This window comes from Leguminivora glycinivorella, chromosome 9 (assembly GCF_023078275.1).
Source record: "Leguminivora glycinivorella isolate SPB_JAAS2020 chromosome 9, LegGlyc_1.1, whole genome shotgun sequence".
Taxonomy (NCBI): domain Eukaryota; kingdom Metazoa; phylum Arthropoda; class Insecta; order Lepidoptera; family Tortricidae; genus Leguminivora; species Leguminivora glycinivorella.
The window spans coordinates 5,722,741-5,742,328 of record NC_062979.1 but is presented as its reverse complement, the minus strand read 5'-3'; the positions used below and the strand labels follow the sequence as shown (position 1 = coordinate 5,742,328).

The 19,588-nt window shown below is 44.4% G+C and overlaps 1 protein-coding gene across 1 annotated transcript; it reads right to left on the bottom strand.

The window, feature by feature from the left end:
* Nucleotides 1-879: 879 nt before the first annotated feature.
* On the bottom strand, nucleotides 880-6,594 carry LOC125229817. The gene is made up of 5 exons (XM_048134758.1): nucleotides 6,249-6,594; nucleotides 5,631-5,751; nucleotides 4,718-5,498; nucleotides 4,418-4,643; nucleotides 880-4,319 (listed from the first exon to the last, which is right to left on the bottom strand). Exons 1-5 carry the CDS (start codon nucleotides 6,592-6,594, stop codon nucleotides 1,000-1,002), a joined length of 4,794 nt encoding a protein of 1,597 aa, XP_047990715.1. The 3' UTR covers nucleotides 880-999.
* Between the last annotated feature and the right edge of the window lie 12,994 nt (nucleotides 6,595-19,588).

Here is a 19,588-nt window from a genome sequence, read left to right as displayed (position 1 = left end):
ATTAATCAGTATTCTGTTTTCAATTCCTTCTGCTTGTAATATAAGTTGTAACTGTTCTAATATTAACTTTTTGGCAGACGAGACACAGTTTCCACCTAGTATCGAGTTAGTGGTACTGATAATTGACGCTATTTGACGCGTGATTGTCGCTAGATGTCACTTAACTATGCCTATACAAATAACCCGCATTTACGGTTATTGTATGGAGTTACTCTTCCTTTCCTCTGTGGTATATGTCCCGAATTCTATATACCTATACCTACCTTGCAATGTGTAATAAGGCTCCAACATACATTCTAAACATGTATTCCTTATTCACATGAAACATAAGAAAAACCTTCTGCATTGGAAACCCACATATTATTTCCTCAGCGTGAAAAGAAACTATTTTCCATAACATTCACGGTCGTTAGGCGGAGTGACTTCGTTTGACCGCCAAGGCTACATCTGTTGCTTACACAGTGTACGTGTACCATGAGTGTGCCATTATAGAAAACGTCCATGACTCAGGAACAAATATCTGTGCTCATCACACAAATAAATGCCCTTACCGGGATTCGAACCCAGGACCGCGGCTCAGCAGGCAGGGTCACCACCGACTGAGCCAAACCGGTCGTTACATTATAAACCCAAGTAAGCATAAGCAGATTATCAGCCGACATTATAGGGTAAACTCGCCTCATTCGGTGACACGCCTAATTCGGTGAAACAACCAAAAATCGTCTTTTGGAATAATGCTTCAAAGCTTTTATCACCGAATTAGGCATGTCACCGAATGAGGCGAGTTTACCCTACGGCATTCTTTTATTATTTAAGCACTTACTGCTAGTTCTATAGTTAGTAACATTATATCCGGATATAATTATATATATATATAGGTTATAGGTATACGCGGGCTCGGTTTCCGCAACTCGACGTCATAATTTGCGCCTATTTTGCGTGATGGGTTGCGGCACTATTCCTGCCAACCCAGCTCTACCAGAAAGCCTAGCAGACCCTTTATGTTGCCGACGACTTCTGGGAGACACCCCGGCGACCCGAGGTGTTGTGCCCGGTATTCTGCCACCCCTGGACATTCGAGAATGACGTGAGCGGCTGTTTCCTCTGCCTCCGTGCACGCTCTGCAGAGGGGCTGTCTGTAACACCCAGGGTGAATAAGTGTTTGTTGAAAGGGGCATGGCCAGTTATGGCCCCCACTAAAAGTCGGAGCTGTGGCCTTTTTAGTTGCCTCACCTTTTTTGACAATCCGGGGGTGATTGTCGGGAGTGCTTCCTTTGCCTGTCTGCAGGTGCCTAGGTTAGACCAGTATTGTTGGTGTTTTACCTTGGTGTTGTAACGCAGCATGTTTCGAAGCCAAGCATAAGGTAATGGTAGTATGGGCTCCGGTCCTGCCACCTTCATTTCGGAGCCTCTACGCGCTAGGATGTCGGCTCCATCGTTACCTCGCGAGTTGCTGTGTCCTTTAATCCACTGAAGAGTTACGCTGTTGGTGGTGCATACCTCTGTCAGAGTTCTGTGACATTCGTAGATTAGCCCTGAAGTAAAGGTATAACTTTGTAGAGCTTGTAGTACTGACCTACTATCGGAGAGTATACGGATGGGGTAGTCACGTACCTCCCTTGAGACGATCGCATGTGCTGCCATTATGATGCCCATACATTCTGCCTGGAAGACTGTGTTGTGGGCACCTAGTGGTGTCGAGATGTGTATGTTGAGGTCCTCTGAGAATACCCCAGAGCCAGTGCCTGACCTTGTTTTTGATCCATCCGTGAAGATTCTCAGCTCCCTTGGGTTAAGTCCTTCACGGGGTTCTTCGTGTAATTGTATTTTGTATTTCTTGTCGAAGACGAATTGCTTCGGTATCTTATCGGTTACCGCCTCTATTAGCGGTGCCTTACCTATCGCCTCATAGAGGATTTCGGTGTGAGGTACCCTAGGTGGTCTCCAGAGATTGGACTTTTTTAGACGTACCGCCGCAGCTAGCGCTTCTTGTTGTATGTGGAGGTGCAGCGGCGGCAGGCCTAGGATGGCTTCCAAGGCCGCGGTTGGAGTGGTTCTCATGCAGCCCGTGGTCGCCATACAGGCCAACCTCTGAAGTCGTTGTAGTTTAGCTTCAACAGTGGATAAATTGGTGCGTGGCCACCATACTATAGCACCGTAGCTTATTATTGGTCGGATTACTGCCTGGTAAAGCCATAGAGTTATTTTAGGGGTTAGTCCCCAGGTTCTGCCTACCATTCTACGGCATTGCCAGAATACGACTGTAGCTTTTTCTATCTTACTGTTTAGGTGGTTACTCCAATTTAGTTTATTGTCAAGTAATACCCCTAGATACTTTACCTCTGTTGATAATTGGAGTTCTGTATTGAACAGCCTGGGAAGGCGAAAGTTCCCCAAGTTGCGTTTGTTGGTGAACATTACCAGCTCAGTCTTGTTAGGATTGACGGTGAGTTCGTTGTCGGCGCACCAGCGTTCCACGATGGCAAGTGCGGAGCGTGTGACATCACATACTGTACCTGTGTGGTTGCCGCTCGTTAGTATCACTATGTCGTCAGCGTAGCCGATCGTGTAGTAGTGATTGTTGTTTAGTGTGGAGATCAGGTCGTTCACCACTAGATTCCATAACAGTGGTGAGAGGACGCCACCTTGAGGGCATCCTTTTGCCACTAGTGCTTGTTGTGCCTCGCCTGTCCCGAGTGTGATGACCCTTTGGCTCAGCATGTTATTTATCCATGTGGTCAGGATTGTACTTACTCCATGTCTCACTAGTGCTGCAGTTATGCTGCTGAATCTGGTCTTGTCGAAGGCCCCTTCTATGTCTATGAAGGTTCCTAGGCACATGGACCTGCTTTTGATCGCTACTTCAATCTTGCTCACCACTGCGTGGAGTGCTGATTCCGTAGATTTGCCAGGGCTGTAGGCATGTTGATTAGGGTGAAGGGGCACGATGTTTAGCACCCTCTCTCTCAGATACCTGTCGCACAACCTCTCCAGTGTTTTCAGCAAAAAAGAGGTTAGGCTGATGGGCCTAAATGCTTTCGGATCCGAGTAGTCGCTTTTACCTGGTTTTGGTATGAAGATGACTTTGACCTCTCTCCATTGTTTCGGCACGTACGTGTGGGCCAAGCAGGCGCGTAGGATGTTGGTTAGCTTTATAGTGAGTGCTTCCCCGCCCCACTTAAGCAGAGCAGGGAAGATCTCGTCCTTACCCGGTGATTTGAAGGAGTCAAAGCTGTTAATGGCCCATTGCGTGCGTTGCGGGTTTATTACCTCGTCAGTCTGTTGCCACTCGTCCTCCGTCGGAGTGGTCTCAACCTCATCCCAACTAGTCATGTGCGAGATCACACAATCCGGGAAGTGTGTGCGCACTAGAACTAGTTCCGCTTCTTCAGGCGAGGTGGTGAGGGAGTTGTCCGGCTTTCGCAGGGATCCTAAGGTTATGGCGGAGTTATTGGAGAGGACCTTCCTTACCCTGTTAGCCTGCATTGTGCTCTCGATTTCTGTACAGAACTTACGCCACGAGTTGGTGCTTCTGTATCTGAGGCGTTTTTTGTACGTGGCTTTCGTGGACCTGTAGTTATCCCAGTCCTCGTCATTGCACGTGTTCATAGCTCTGTTGTATTGCCTCCTCATCTTACCCCTGAGTCTCTCCAGTTCAGGCCCCCACCAGTTGTTCTTGTTTTTGTTCCTTTTAGTTGCCGGTGGGGTGGATAGGGGACATGTTTGATGATAGCATTCCAGAATTGTGTTCGTGAAAATGCTTACCTGTTCTTCTATCACCGCAGTGCCCTCTATTTTGTGGGTATCTCCCTGCTGCGCCAGAGCTGTGCTCAGGCGCAGTGTGTAGAGTTCACGGTTCGTCTTCCGTGGATTCCTTCTAGGCACTGTTGTGATTGTCTCTACCTGAATATCAAATCGAATCCACCTGTGGTCCGAGCAAGACATCTCCTTTGACACATGCCAGCCCGCGATGAATTTCGATGCTTCTTCAGTCGCCAGTGTCAGGTCAATAATTGTCCTGCTTCGTTTATTGACGAATGTAGGTTCTGAACCTGTGTTGAGAATATTGAGATTTGTAGTGAACAGGTACTCGACAAGTTTCTTACCTCTTTCATTACCTGTTGTCATGCCCCATAGGGGGTGGTGTGCGTTAGAGTCGGTTGCCACGATGAGCTCTAGCCCCTCCTCTTCACAGTAATTGACTAGCCTTGTCAGGTCGTGTGGTGGTGGGTCATCCGCTTCCGGCATGTACACGGAGGCCACGACCATCTCCTTCAGGCTGGAGTTTTGCGCCCCGTGCAGCTTTATGGCGCACAGGTCTCTAGAACAGAAGCTCATTAGAGGATGCGCATGTATGTTATTAGTTGTGTATATGCAGGCCCGGGGTTATCCGGGCCCGCGTAGACTGTTAGCTTACCTCCTAGGTTGCGGAGACCGCAGACGGTGCCTCTTCTGACCCACGGCTCCTGGATCAGAATTACGGCTGTAGTGTTGTCCTCCAACCACTTCCGGATCTGAGCCGTTGCCGTTTCGCTGTGGTGGAGGTTGGCTTGGAGGAATTTACCACTTATCGAAGGGGGCTCCGTGGGCCGGTTCACCCTCCCCTCCGACATCGGTTCCTCCCCCGACACCGGTTCTCCTCCCTCCGTGCCAATGGCCAACTTTTTAGCCCTTGAGCGCATTCCCCTTCACTCTCCGAGGAGCTGCGAAGAAGTACTTCCTCGCCCTCCTCCGAGACCGCTGGGGAACGCGCCGGACTCTTCATCTCTTGTACCGGGACTACGTCCTCGGGTACTGGCTTGGCGATGTCCATTGGCTCGGCGGGTGTGGTATCTTCGCCGCTGGTGACGGCGATGGTTTTAGAGGGCGGTTGCTCCCCGAATTTACCCCGTGGTCCTTGGAACTTCACGTACACCGACCCCAGCATAAAGCCGAGCCGGCGCCCGTGTTCCACCAGGGGCTGTACGACTGTCTCCGGCACACTGACGACAGCGAACGTTTCCGTCCCCTGCACCTCTCGCCGGTTGAGAAGCCAGCGGTCTACTTCTGCCCACGGGTTCTGATAGCGTAGGAATCGGCCTACCTCACCGAAGTCATCATAGACGCCCGGGAACAGAATGCCGCAGCGTACACGTTTGGGTATGTCGCTCTGGCGCTTAATTACCACTTTCACCCCGTCGTCGAGGGTGATGGTGGCCGCGCTGCGCCTCAGCCAATCCAGTGTAGCCTGGTCCTCGCACCACAACCTTAGGGATCCATCGCCGTAGGTCGGCTTGCCCCTGAAGATTGGGCCCGCGGGCAGGTTTTCTGTCGGCTGTCTAGCCTCCATAGACATTAGGCCTAGGAGCTGTTTTTGGACCTCATCCGACTGCTCTTGGCTCAGGTGTCCCGTGGTGGCGTTAGTCACCGCCACCAGCAGGTCGGCCTTCACTGCCTCGGCGTAATCAGCTCGGGGGGTTACTCCGCCTGGTCCGGTCCTCTGCCTCTTGGGCTCGTTTCTGGGAGATGTGGTCTCATCCAGACGAGCTCTCTTGGCAGATGAACGGGCCTCCTGGTTACTCCCCCCTTCGGTCCTTGTTCCTTTTGCCCTTCTACCCATGGGGGGGCGCGGCCAGCAGCCTGCGCCTCACCTTCCCCAGGGGCGCTTTGCTGTGGCGCTGGGGCGTTTTGGGCCGTAAGGCCTTGTTTCAGTCTCCGCCGCTGTTTCCTGCTGAGCTTCTTCGGCCTGGCCGGAGCTGCAGCAGGCGGGGGCTGTGGAATAGGAGGTACTTCCCGTTTACCGGGTTTCCACTTCCTTTCCTTCCTGGACACGTGGAGCGTCCAACCAGCCTCCAGTTGGGCGGAGATGGGGTCTAGGACCGGTGCCATCGCTGGGGTCTGTTCCGCGCTTGGGGGTTTCCCTCCTATCGGAACGATAGCCATCGATGTCCCCGGTGTTGGGAGCAGGGGGCGGGTACGCTTTTCCATAACGGAGGGTATGTTCCCCGTAGGAATGGCACCCGCGGAAGTCCCTGCCGAAGCGAGTGGGGGCTGGGTACACTTTCCCGATCCAGGGGGTTTCCCCCCCTTCGGAATGGCACCCGTGGATGTCCCCGCCGAAACAAGTGGGGGCTGGGTACGCTTTCCCGATCCAGGGGGTTTCCCCCCCGTCGGAATGGCACCCGTTGATGTCCCCGGTGTTGGTAGTAGGGGCTGAGCACGCTGTGGTGTCGAGCCTGTGTGTTTGGGCGTCCACGCCCCGGGCTTACGGGTCTTTGGTTTCCCAGAGGCCCTCCCACCCGGTGCGGACTGTCCCTTGTGTGGCGGCTGTGCCGGGGCGGCGCCGCCACGGTGTGTAGTGTGTGGGGCTGCTGCCGAAGTAGCGCCCTCCTGGTGTGTATTGTGTGGCGGTGCTGTAGGAACAGTCCCATCGCCGTGTGTGGAGGCGCCTATTTGGGTTGCGTGAGCCTCCCTATAGGCGCGTGTTGAGGAGGGAGGGGCTGTCGAGACCGCCCCATCTCCTTGTGTTGTGTTGTGTAGTTGGGAGGTACCCGGTGCAGCCGAAGCCGCGCCGTCTCCCTCCAGTGTAAGGGTTGTGGATCTTGTGTTTTCCATTTTTAGTTTGTATTAAATTTTCACCTCCCGGGCTTCCCACCCTCCATGGAGCCCGCACCTTTGGGGATGTCACTTAGGACACCAGGATTACCCAAGAGGTATAGGAGTGTAGAGGTGAGACTCATGCGCGACATCAGGAGCTGCAGACACGTGGCTGGGAGAGACGATCCCATCTCCCCCAGTGCGTCCACGTGCCCTTGCCCCCTCAGCATGGCCGAGCCCCTGGCATCCTCCCAGAGGACGCCCCTCCCCACCCCTTGCCATGCGGACCGTACCACCTCGACCGTACGGGACGCGTGTCCATTACCCTGCAGTGGCCAGCTGCAGGGCAACCGTTTTGCCTGAAATTCAGACCGAAAAGGGCATATTGGTCTAAAGGGGATAACTAACCCCGACCCCCTGTAGTCCTCGGCCCCCAGGACTCCTGCATCCTGGCTCACGGCGTTCGACTGCGCAGGACAAGCGCAGGTAGGTGAGTGTAGTCCGCTTAAGTCACCTACACCATAAGCGGAACCGGGAGATCCCTGAGACGTGGCAAGCAATTAGACCAAGGTCAGATTACTAGCCATGTCGTACGGAATGCTCCAATGTTTGTCACAACCCGCTTGGGCTTTCAGGTCCTTGCGGGTTGTGACCTCGCCTTCATACTTGGCTACTGGTGGTCCGGGGTAGATGTAAATGTGCGACGCCCGACCGACCACCAGCATTTCCAGGGTGTACGACCCGTCCCACAAGTGAGACGGGTTCGTCCATGACCCGCGGCGGCAGTGTCATGGACGACGGGGACGTGGTATGATAGACTTGAGGGAATAGACATTGCTAGCTCAGCATCGCACACCTGAACCTGCGTAGCTACCCCCCCCTACACCCCTATAATTATATATAATCCATACCAATCTGGGTTCAGACCTGGGCATAGTACCGCAACAGCGTTACTCAAGGTCACTGAGGACATACGGCTGGGCATGGAATCTTCCAAAGTCACTGTCTTGGTCCTCATTGACTTTTCGAATGCATTTAATGTAGTGGATCACGATCTCCTCCTTGCTGCCCTCTCTCATTTGAAAGTCTCACCGAAAGCAATCACTTGGTTTGCCTCGTACCTTTCCTGTCGGTCCCAGACTGTTCGTGTGGGCCCAGCCCAGTCTGACTGGAATGACTTAAGCACAGGGGTGCCACAGGGAGGTATTCTGTCCCCTCTTTTATTCTCCGTGTTTATTAACCTCATTACATCCAAGTTTAAAAGCCCTCACCATTTGTACGCCGACGATCTGCAACTGTACGCACAAGCTGAAGTATCTCAGTTAAATGCAACTATTTCTGTCCTCAATGATGACCTGGCTCATATCGCTGACTGGTCGCGTAATTTTGGTATATCTGTTAACCCTTCAAAGTGCCAGGCCATCATTGTGGGGAGCTCGCGTCAACTTTTTAAGTTGGAAGCTGTTCCAGTCGCATCGATCATGTTTGACGGCTCGGTGATCCCAGTCTCTAATCAAGTAAAGGACCTCGGTCTTATAATTGACAAAAATCTTTCATGGGATGGCCACCTCACAGAAGTCACGCGTAAAGTCACTGCAACACTACGTTTTTTATATAGATTTAAGCACTTCTTGCCGGTGAGTACCAAGAAATTATTGGTGCAAGCCTTGATTTTGCCATTGATCGATTATGCTGATGTGTGCACTACCAATGTTACCCAGGATTCTCTAAATAGGCTCGAGCGTACACTCAATAATGGCATTCGTTTCATTTTCAATTTGCGCAAATTTGACCATGTCTCGCTTTATCGCCACAGACTTAAATGCCTTCCTGTACGTCAGCGCAGATCTCTTAGAGTTCTGTGCAGCCTTTTTTCTATTTTATTTGATCCTTCCGCTCCCAATTATCTTAAGTCCAAATTTAACTTCATGACCCCCGTCCGGGCTGTGAACTACGTTCCTCCCGATCCCTTGTTCTTGCAGTACTTCCTCACCACAGTGGTTTCCTCTCAAATTCTTTCACTGCACAAGCTATTCGACTCTGGAATGCACTTCCCCTGACTATAAGACAGGCCCCAAGTAAGTTAATTTTCAAACGCATGCTGCACCAGCATCTGCTGAGTGCGGCACAAGTTAATTAGTTCTCCTTCGCCCATATGCATAATGTTTATAATATATTATTTGTATGTATATTTGTATTTATATTTGTGTATAAGTATAATATATAATGCTTATTTGGAAGGTCAGATGGCAGTCGATTTCGTAAAAATTAGTGCCTACACCAAATCTTGGGATTAGTTGTCAAAGCGGACCCTAGGCTCCCAAGAGCCGTGGCAACTGCCGGGATAAATAATGATGATAATGCTTACGGTTTTTTATTATTATAAATGGGCTTACTCTTGGCCACAGACTAGCCAAAGGCAAAGACGTGGCCTACGATGGAGTGAGCTCGCCCAGAAGATGCCTATTCACTCTTGATTTGAAGTTTGACTTTAATACCTAGTTATTTGTTTTACAACGGGACAAAGCTGTTTAACCGCACGTGCCAATATTGGTACCAGCAGTACCGCGAGCGTAGAGAGTGGTTCCAAAAGTGAAACCTTGAGCGTTGCGAGGGTTTCAAGGCACGAAGGTTAAACATTGCCACAGAGTGAAACACAACATTTTTCACCACACCAAAAGACATTAGGTAGTGTCTTAGATAAATGAATTGTATTTGACCTAAAGAATCTGCCCTTAAAATTAACGGAAATCGATAAAAACAGGTACCTACCTATATTAAAGACGCCGTCTTTCACATCCTTCCTACATCCGATATCGGATCGCATAGTGTGAAAACGCTCACGTAACTTTATCGTTAGGTTAACAGCATAGCATAGAGGGCTAGCTGTGAAAAAATGGTAACGCTCCTAGTTCCTCAATTTCCGCAAATAGGAACAAGAAATGATTAGGACTTAAGCCCTTAATGACCTACTTATTGTTATTGGGCTATTCGGTTAGGAACTGACCATACCTTTTGTGGCTCTTATAAAACTGATAATACACTTAAAGATACTCAGTATTTGTATCCACACCATACATTACATCTAACAGAAAGCGTTTTATATATGACAGACGTGAAAACATCTGTACCAATGTTTTTCTACCTATTTGATTGGAATTTTTTGTCGATATAGATAGAGTTATCTATTTACCCCCCTATTCATAAACGTTCACTAAAGTTATCAATCCGATAAAAATCGTTTGTCTCTTTCCAACGTACTGGTGTGCTAGAAAAGGACAATCGATTTTTATCGGCTTGTTAACGTTAGTGAACGTTTATGAATAAGGGGATTAGTCTATACCATTTTAGTCACCATATGCCATAAAAATTACGAAAAAAAAATTGTAATGAGTGAAAAAATTGTAATATTTCCTGGACAAGTATATTTTGTATTTACCCTTCTCCATGATCAGGAGTACTTCAAACCAGCCAAATGTTATCAGCGCTAATGTTAATGTTAAGACGCTACCGGAGCAAAAATGCTAAAATGGAAAGGAGTACTCCTTTCAATTTGGGAATTTCATTTAAATATACTAGTGTTATTAACTATAGATTTATCGAAAAAAAAATGTCCATTAATAACAACTCAGTTAAAAGATATTGCGAAAAAATCTTTACAATCGAGGTTCCGCTCTCGACTGTTTCCTCCTTCAAAACTTATTTAAACGGAACGAAATCTGAGAATCTGAATAACAATGAGATAATCTGTGTCGGACTGTTTAGATTTTTTGGCTAATTGTTACCGATCTTGAGTATCACACCATTTTTTGAGCCATATTGAAAAAGGCCGTTTTTAGAAATTTTTAATTGGCTCCAGCGTCTTTTAAAATAAAAATAGCAAAAAAATCAAAACGGTCCGACCCATATAAAAATAATAATAATCTGTGTTGAAAAAAACGTTGCTCTATCTTCAAAAACCAGGGAGGAAATAGTCAAGAGCGTTTGTATGGAGAATTGACCTGTATCGTATCGTCTTAATGCGTTGCAGCGGTAATTCGGCTACACACACAGGATCCAAAGAAAATAATAATAATAGATACAAGAAAATAAAAAATATAGACCCATATGCTACATCTAGTAAACATTGAAATGTTGTACCCACACAAAGAGCCCGCACTACAAGTATCATACGCAACTCGTAACTTTCCCATACTCAAGGCTGCCAGATGGTTGCGCGACCTGCGCAAACGCACCTTAGTCGCCAATAAACCTTTATAGCCGCCAAATATATCAGAGCGGCTGAGATGGTCACAAACATGTAAACACGCCTGGGTGGCTAGCCGAATGGCACAATCGCTCACGAAACGCTCACGAAACGAAGCGCTAGTAGATATCTATCTCTATCGCGCTTGCGTATTGGCGCGACAGAGCCATCGGCGTATAGCTTTCGTTTGGCGTCGGAGAAATGCCATTCGGCTACGGGGCCAGTATTATCTTGAGCACCTTGGCTATTTCGAATGATCTGATAACATTGCAGACTGTTGTATAAAGCAGAATACATATGACCTAAGATTAAATAGAATTCGTTTGAGTGTACAGATCAAGTTATACTAGTATATGATGGTATGATGGTATGTGATATGAATTATGCTACTTTATGCTTGGTAAAGTTATTTGGCACGATTTATACATTATTTGGCTTCTGTGTAAAGTGCAGGTACTAATATGGTCACATTTGTGTTATTGCTAGGAAATTGCGTAAATCTATTTGTAAGACGCCATCTACAAGTATAATCGAAAGCTACAAGACATTTTTTTTGTGGCGCCATCTATCATATAGACGGAGAGCTGGCAGGATTTTGGAGTAGGTCCTTGAGGCAACCTGGAAAGGTGCTCAGATGCTTCTCTGATCATAGCCAACATCAGGTCTGCAAGTCTGGCAGCTGGGGAGCGGGGCTTTATCGAGCTATGAATTTTTAAAGATTTAATTTTTGAGGCCCAAAAAAGGTGTTTGAGGCAACCTGGAATTATTAAAAAGTGAAAATAGAGTTCCTCAGAAGTCGCATAGTATTTATGCCAGATCATTTGGCCGGGTCCTTCACCGTGCCAGAACGGTACAAAGTGGTAAAAAAATAATTCCAAAAAAGGTTCTTGAGGCAGTCTGTCATTTTTACCAGTGAAAGATGAGGGTCTAAATAGCCATGGAAAAATAATGCCATGACATGAGGTGGGGTCCGTACCCTGCTATTCGATCTTGAAAGTCAATTTTTTAGTTTTTCGTAAATAACTCGTAAACGGTGGCCCACAGCAAAAAAATATGTTAAACAGAAAATATCTACATAAAATTTCCTACAAGAAAGGTTATGTACGTTTTTTCGATAGGATCAATATATAAATGGATAATTTAGTAAGAAAGTTTTTTTTAATCGATTACATGCTCCGTTTTTCGTTAATACCTCGTAAACGGTGGCCCACAGCAAAAAAATATGTTAAACAGAAAATATCTACATAAAATTTCCTATAAGAAAGGTTATATAACTTTTTTCGCTAGGATCAATTTTTTAGTTGGAAAGTATTTTTAAATAGATATTTGAGCCGTTTTTTGTTGATAACTCAAAAACGGTGGCTCACAGCCAAAAATAATGTTAGACAGAATTAATCTACATAATATTTTCTACAAAAAAGGTTCTATAAGATTTTTCGCTAGGATCAATATTTTAGTTGGAAAGTATTTTTAAATAGATTTCATGGGCCGTTTTTTGTTAATAACTCGAAATCAGTGGCTCATAGCCAAAAATAATGTTATACAGAATTAATCTACATAATATTTCCTACAAGAAAGGTTCTATAACATTTTTCGCTAGAATCAATATTTTAGTTGGAAAGTATTTTTGAATAGATTTCATGGGCCGTTTTTTGTTAATAACTCGAAATCGGTGGCTCACAGCCAATACTAATGTTTCACAGAATTAATCTTCATAATATTTCCTACAAGAAAGATTCTATAATATTTTTCGCTAGGATCAATATTTTAGTTGGAAAGTATTTTTCCAACTTCCCGGACCGCCGGCGAGTCGATCAGGGACGCCGGGCCTTAGGCCCTACGCGGAGCTCGGCCTTCGGCCTTCGCTCGGCTCCGAAGCTCCACCGTCGGACCTTCGGCCCGCCGGTTACGCTTGTTTAAGACACTTTTGTAAGGAAATTGTATGGGAGCACTTTATGCCCGCAGTGAAATTACTTGGATTTGGCCCGGGTGGGAGCCTAAAGGTGAGCTCCGTTCCTGCGGCCCTCCGCGGGATCGGCCTTCGGCCTCCCACCCTGAAGCTCGCCCTTCGGGTTCGCGAAAATACTTGAAAAATTTATTTTGCCATAACGGCGGCCATCTTGGATTTTCGAAAAATTTTTTTTGACATTTGTATTCTAGGGGCCCATACAGCCGCATGCAAAATTTCAGCGCGCTCGGACCAACTTGAAAAAAAAAAAGTCGGCCATTTTGAATTTTTTTGATGCAACTTTTTTCTACTCGGGCTCCTGTATGACATTTGATCGAGCACCCCCCGGCTATCTCTTACGGTTTAAAAGTTGCCATACAAAAAGTGGAAATTTTTTTCACATTTGTAGCATTTTTCAAAAAATTTTTATATCATTCTAATCTAGACCCTAGAGAGATTCTATGACCAAAATTTGAGCACTCTAGGATAAACTTGAAAAATCTACAAAAAAAAAGTCGGCCATTTTGAAAAAAAATAGCGGCCTCAAAAACTGCCCAGGGTCTTCTATGACATTTGGTCGAGCACCCCCCCAATATCTCCCCCCGTTTAGCCAGGCCGTCCAACATTTTTTGACCCAAGAGTCGCAGACCAGATTCCATATTTTTTCCACACGTCTCCCCGCTCCCTCTACCGTCGAAATCGGTTTAGCCGTTCTCCAGATATAGGGAGAGATTAGAAATCAGTGGGGTTGCAGCTATATATAAGACCGTATGCCTGTTTGCCACCCACAGGATCAAGATTTGTTAAGTCGCAGTATACAGCATTTCTCGGAACTATCTAGCTACTTACGAAAGCAAGGAGCGCCGGACGATCGAACGCAAGTCCGTTGTCTACGAGCGCTCGGCGCAGACTGAGCGGAGTGAGCGGGCCCGTATCAACACAGTGTATTTTATTCGAATTTCAGGTGCTTTAAAAAAATGACTGTCGACAGAAAGGTATGTCCTATATGTATAATTTTTTCTTATATGTCAACAAGAAGTTCTAGTTTAGGATAATATTATTTAAGAGTTACAATAAATGCAGGAATCGCAGGAAAAATACATAATGTAAACCTCTTTTTATCGAAAAAATGGGGAAGATACGGAAGGTTATTTATCCACCATTTCAAATAAATCTTAAAATGTCAAACTATGATTACCTCGTACAGCACGGGGAGCATGGTCGCGCGATAGATTTTATCGTCTATCGCGCGACCATGCTTCCCATGCTGGATATAACAAATAGGATTGTGATCATTTATTACCCCAAATAACATATTTAACAGCACAATCACGATTCTAAACGAGTGATCGTAAGTAAGAAAGGTTCTATACGTTTTTTCGCTAGAATCAATATTTTAGTTGGAAAGTATTTTGAAATGGGCCGCTTTTTGTTGATAACTCAAAAACGGTGGCGCACAGCAAAAAATAATGGTATACAGAATTAATCGTCATAATATTTCCTACAAGAAAGGTTCTATAAGATTTTTCGATAGGATGAATATTTTAGTTGGAAAATATTTTTAAATAGATTTCATGGGCCGTTTTTTGTAAATACCTCGTAAACGGTGGCCCACAGCTAATTAAAATGTTCACAAGAATAAAATCTACATAAAATTTCCTATAAGAAAGGTTCTATACGTTTTTTCGCTAGTATCAATATTTTAGTTGGAAAGTATTTTGAAATAGATTACATGGGCCGCTGTTTGTTAATAACATCAAAAACGGTGCTCCATTACCAGAAATAATATTAAACAGAAATAATCTATATAATATTTGCTACAAGAAACGTTATGTAAGATTAATTTTTTTTTATTAAGCAGTAACGTCTGCTAACGATTCTAAACATTTTTATACGTCACCCTAAGACGTGTAAAAAAGGAAAGGCATGGAAAGATTTGCGAAGTCCGGCGTGGCTTCCGTAGCTCAATTGGTAAGAGCATTGCACGGATTGCAAAAATGGTGCGGGTTCAAGTCCCGCCGGAAGCGTAAATTTTTCCATTTTTTCCTTTAATATAAAAATGTTATGTAAGATTTTTCGTTAGGATCAATATTTTAGTAGGACAGTATTTTAAATAGATTACACGAGCCGTTTTTTGCAAATAACTCGAAAACGGTGGTCCACAGCTAAATCAATCTTCAACGGGAATAACAAACATAAAATTTGCTACATTAAAAGTTTTGTACGTTTTTTCGCTAGGATCAATAATATTTAAATAGATTTATTTATTTTATTTATTTACACAAAGAAAATTACACAGTATGACAGTATACAAAACTAAAGCACCGTGAATTTTAAATAAACATTACAACAAGTAGCACAAAATTAAATATTAAATAAACAGCAAAATCAAAACATTACATACCATAACATAACTAATAAATAACAGATGAAGGCCTAGCATCCAATCCCACACAAAACCTCATGCATTCGTCACGTATAAACGCCCATCTGCTCGCAAGAATATCAACATTAGGTGCCACGTCTAAAAACTCATTCACTATTTGCAGTGCACGAACTAGCGGTCACTTGCGGCAAAACACGGTTCGAGCGGCCGGCACCGCCGGTAGGGGGTGCCTACATTCACGAAAAGCATATTTCGTCACAGAGGGAACAAATAGACGGACCAGCTGGGATACTAAAACCGGGCAATCTGACTCCCCCTTCAAAATACCACATGCAACAGACATCAGCACGACATTACGCCTAACTTCTAACGAGAAGAAACCCAACGTCCCCAAAAGGAATTTTGTTGGGTACAAGAATCGGTAATACCCGTACATTTTTTTATAAAAGAAACGCAAAAATATTTTTGGACCTTTTCGAGCAGCAGGATGTAGAGCGCTTCATGGGGATTCCAAACGGCTGAGGCTGTCTCAAGCTTACTTCTCACGAGGGCAGTATAAAGAAGCTTTATGTCCCTGGGATTGTCAAATTCTTTGGCGTTGCGGACAACAAACCCAAGCCTGCGGTAACAGTCTGCAGCAAGCATTGTCATGTGCTCATGAAAGTTAAGGTGGGAATCTAAAACAACCCTCAAGTCCCGTATCGATGTGACACGGGCGATGGGTTTCCACCCCAGGAGATACTGCCTACACAGGGGACTACGCGCTTTACAAAAAGTAATAACCGCACAGTTGTCAACATTGAACTGAAGTTTCAGAAGTTTGTTTACAAGACTCAATTCATAAACCCGATCAATATCACTTTGTAAAGATTGTAAGTCAGAATCTTCCTGGACCCTGTAAATTAGTTTCAGGTCGTCAGCATAGAATAGGCATTGCGCATGCTTAGGCACCAAAGCCAGATCATTGACCATAATACCAAAGAGCAGAGGACCCAGAATAGAGCCCTGACTGACCCCGGACGTAGATAACTAGCAAAAAGGCAAAGCAGTTTAGGCGAGAAACCAATGCTGCATAATTTGCTTAAGAGTACGTCGTTATCTACGCGATCAAAGGCTTTTTTGAAATCAAAGTACAGCACGTCCACCTGCATCCCTCTATCTAAGTAGCGCGAAACGGAATCAACCAAGGTTAAGAGGCCTTATTCCTAAAGAAGAGCGGTTTTTGCAAAATGTAACATTTTTCATTCAAAACTATAAAGAAACTATACTTAAGTGATTATTAAAAAAACCGGCCAAGAGCGTGTCGGGCCACGCTCAGTGTAGGGTTCCGTAGTTTTTCGTATTTTTCTCAAAAACTACTGAACCTATCAAGTTCAAAACAATTTTCCTAGAAAGTCTTTATAAAGTTCTACTTTTGTGATTTTTTTCATATTTTTTAAACATATGGTTCAAAAGTTAGAGGGGGGACGCACTTTTTTTCCTTTAGGAGCGATTATTTCGAAAATATTAATATTATCAAAAAACGATCTTAGTAAACCCTTATTCATTTTTAAATACCTATCCAACGATATATCACACGTTGGGGTTGGAATGAAAAAAATATCAGCCCCCACTTTATATGTAGGGGGGTACCTAATAAAACATTTTTTTCCATTTTTTATTTTTGCACTTTGTTAGCGTGATTGATATACATATTGGTACCAAATTTCAGCTTTCTAGTGCTTACGGTTACTGAGATTATCCGCGGACGGACGGGCGGACGGACGGACGGACGGACGGACGGACGGACAGACAGACATGGCGAAACTATAAGGGTTCCTAGTTGACTACGGAACCCTAAAAACTGATAATGTTCCTAAAAGAACATATCTTAAGCTAGTTAATCATAATATAATATTTTAAAATATGTCTTTTTATACTTAAAAGAAATCAGTTTTTTCGGTACACGTTTTCAAATTTCGTTTTTTAGGGTTCCGTAGTCAACTAGGAACCCTTATAGTTTCGCCATGTCTGTCTGTCCGTCTGTCCGTCCGTCCGTCCGTCCGTCCGTCCGCCCATCCGTCCGCGGATAATCTCAGTAACCGTAAGCACTAGAAAGCTGAAATTTGGTACCAATATGTATATCAATCACGCTAACAAAGTGCAAAAATAAAAAATGGAAAAAATGTTTTATTAGGGTACCCCCCCTACATATAAAGTGGGGGCTGATATTTTTTTCATTCCAACCCCAACGTGTGATATATCGTTGGATAGGTATTTAAAAATGAATACGGGTTTACTAAGATCGTTTTTTGATAATATTAATATTTTCGGAAATAATCGCTCCTAAAGGAAAAAAAGTGCGTCCCCCCCCTCTAACTTTTGAACCATATGTTTAAAAATATGAAAAAAATCACAAAAGTAGAACTTTATAAAGACTTTCTAGGAAAATTGTTTTGAACTTGATAGATTCAGTAGTTTTTGAGAAAAATACGAAAAACTACGGAACCCTACACTGAGCGTGGCCCGACACGCTCTTGGCCGGTTTTTTTTAATAACTTTTTGCTAGTTATCTACGTGATAGACGGCAATATGTGCAGCACGGATGCTTTGTGTCGAGTGCCTACCCCACCCGTTCCGGGGTCAGTCAGGGCTCTATTCTGGGTCCTCTGCTCTTTGGTATTATGGTCAATGATCTGGCTTTGGTGCCTAAGCATGCGCAATGCCTATTCTATGCTGACGACCTGAAACTAATTTACAGGGTCCAGGAAGATTCTGACTTACAATCTTTACAAAGTGATATTGATCGGGTTTATGAATTGAGTCTTGTAAACAAACTTCTGAAACTTCAGTTCAATGTTGACAACTGTGCGTTTATTACTTTTTGTAAAGCGCGTAGTCCCCTGTGTAGGCAGTATCTCCTGGGGTGGAAACCCATCGCCCGTGTCACATCGATACGGGACTTGAGGGTTGTTTTAGATTCCCACCTTAACTTTCATGAGCACATGACAATGCTTGCTGCAGACTGTTACCGCAGGCTTGGGTTTGTTGTCCGCAACGCCAAAGAATTTGACAATCCCAGGGACATAAAGCTTCTTTATACTGCCCTCGTGAGAAGTAAGCTTGAGACAGCCTCAGCCGTTTGGAATCCCCATGAAGCGCTCTACATCCTGCTGCTCGAAAAGGTCCAAAAATATTTTTGCGTTTCTTTTATAAAAAAATGTACGGGTATTACCGATTCTTGTACCCAACAAAATTCCTTTTGGGGACGTTGGGTTTCTTCTCGTTAGAAGTTAGGCGTAATGTCGTGCTGATGTCTGTTGCATGTGGTATTTTGAAGGGGGAGTCAGATTGCCCGGTTTTAGTATCCCAGCTGGTCCGTCTATTTGTTCCCTCTGTGACGAAATATGCTTTTCGTGAATGTAGGCACCCTACCGGCGGTGCCGGCCGCTCGAACCGTGTTTTGCCGCAAGTGACCGCTAGTTCGTGCACTGCAAATAGTGAATGAGTTTTTAGACGTGGCACCTAATGTTGATATTCTTGCGAGCAGATGGGCGTTTATACGTGACGAATGCATGAGGTTTTTGTGGGATTGGATGCTAGGCCTTCATCTGTTATTTATTAGTTATGTTATGGTATGTAATGTTTTGATTTTGCTGTTTATTTAATATTTAATTTTGTGCTACTTGTTGTAATGTTTATTTAAAATTCACGGTGCTTTAGTTTTGTATACTGTCATACTGTGTAATTTTCTTTGTGTAAATAAATAAAATAAATAAATCTATTTAAATATTATTGATCCTAGCGAAAAAACGTACAAAACTTTTAATGTAGCAAATTTTATGTTTGTTATTCCCGTTGAAGATTGATTTAGCTGTGGACCACCGTTTTCGAGTTATTTGCAAAAAACGGCTCGTGTAATCTATTTAAAATACTGTCCTACTAAAATATTGATCCTAACGAAAAATCTTACATAACATTTTTATATTAAAGGAAAAAATGGAAAAATTTACGCTTCCGGCGGGACTTGAACCCGCACCATTTTTGCAATCCGTGCAATGCTCTTACCAATTGAGCTACGGAAGCCACGCCGGACTTCGCAAATCTTTCCATGCCTTTCCTTTTTTACACGTCTTAGGGTGACGTATAAAAATGTTTAGAATCGTTAGCAGACGTTACTGCTTAATAAAAAAAATTAATCTTACATAACGTTTCTTGTAGCAAATATTATATAGATTATTTCTGTTTAATATTATTTCTGGTAATGGAGCACCGTTTTTGATGTTATTAACAAACAGCGGCCCATGTAATCTATTTCAAAATACTTTCCAACTAAAATATTGATACTAGCGAAAAAACGTATAGAACCTTTCTTATAGGAAATTTTATGTAGATTTTATTCTTGTGAACATTTTAATTAGCTGTGGGCCACCGTTTACGAGGTATTTACAAA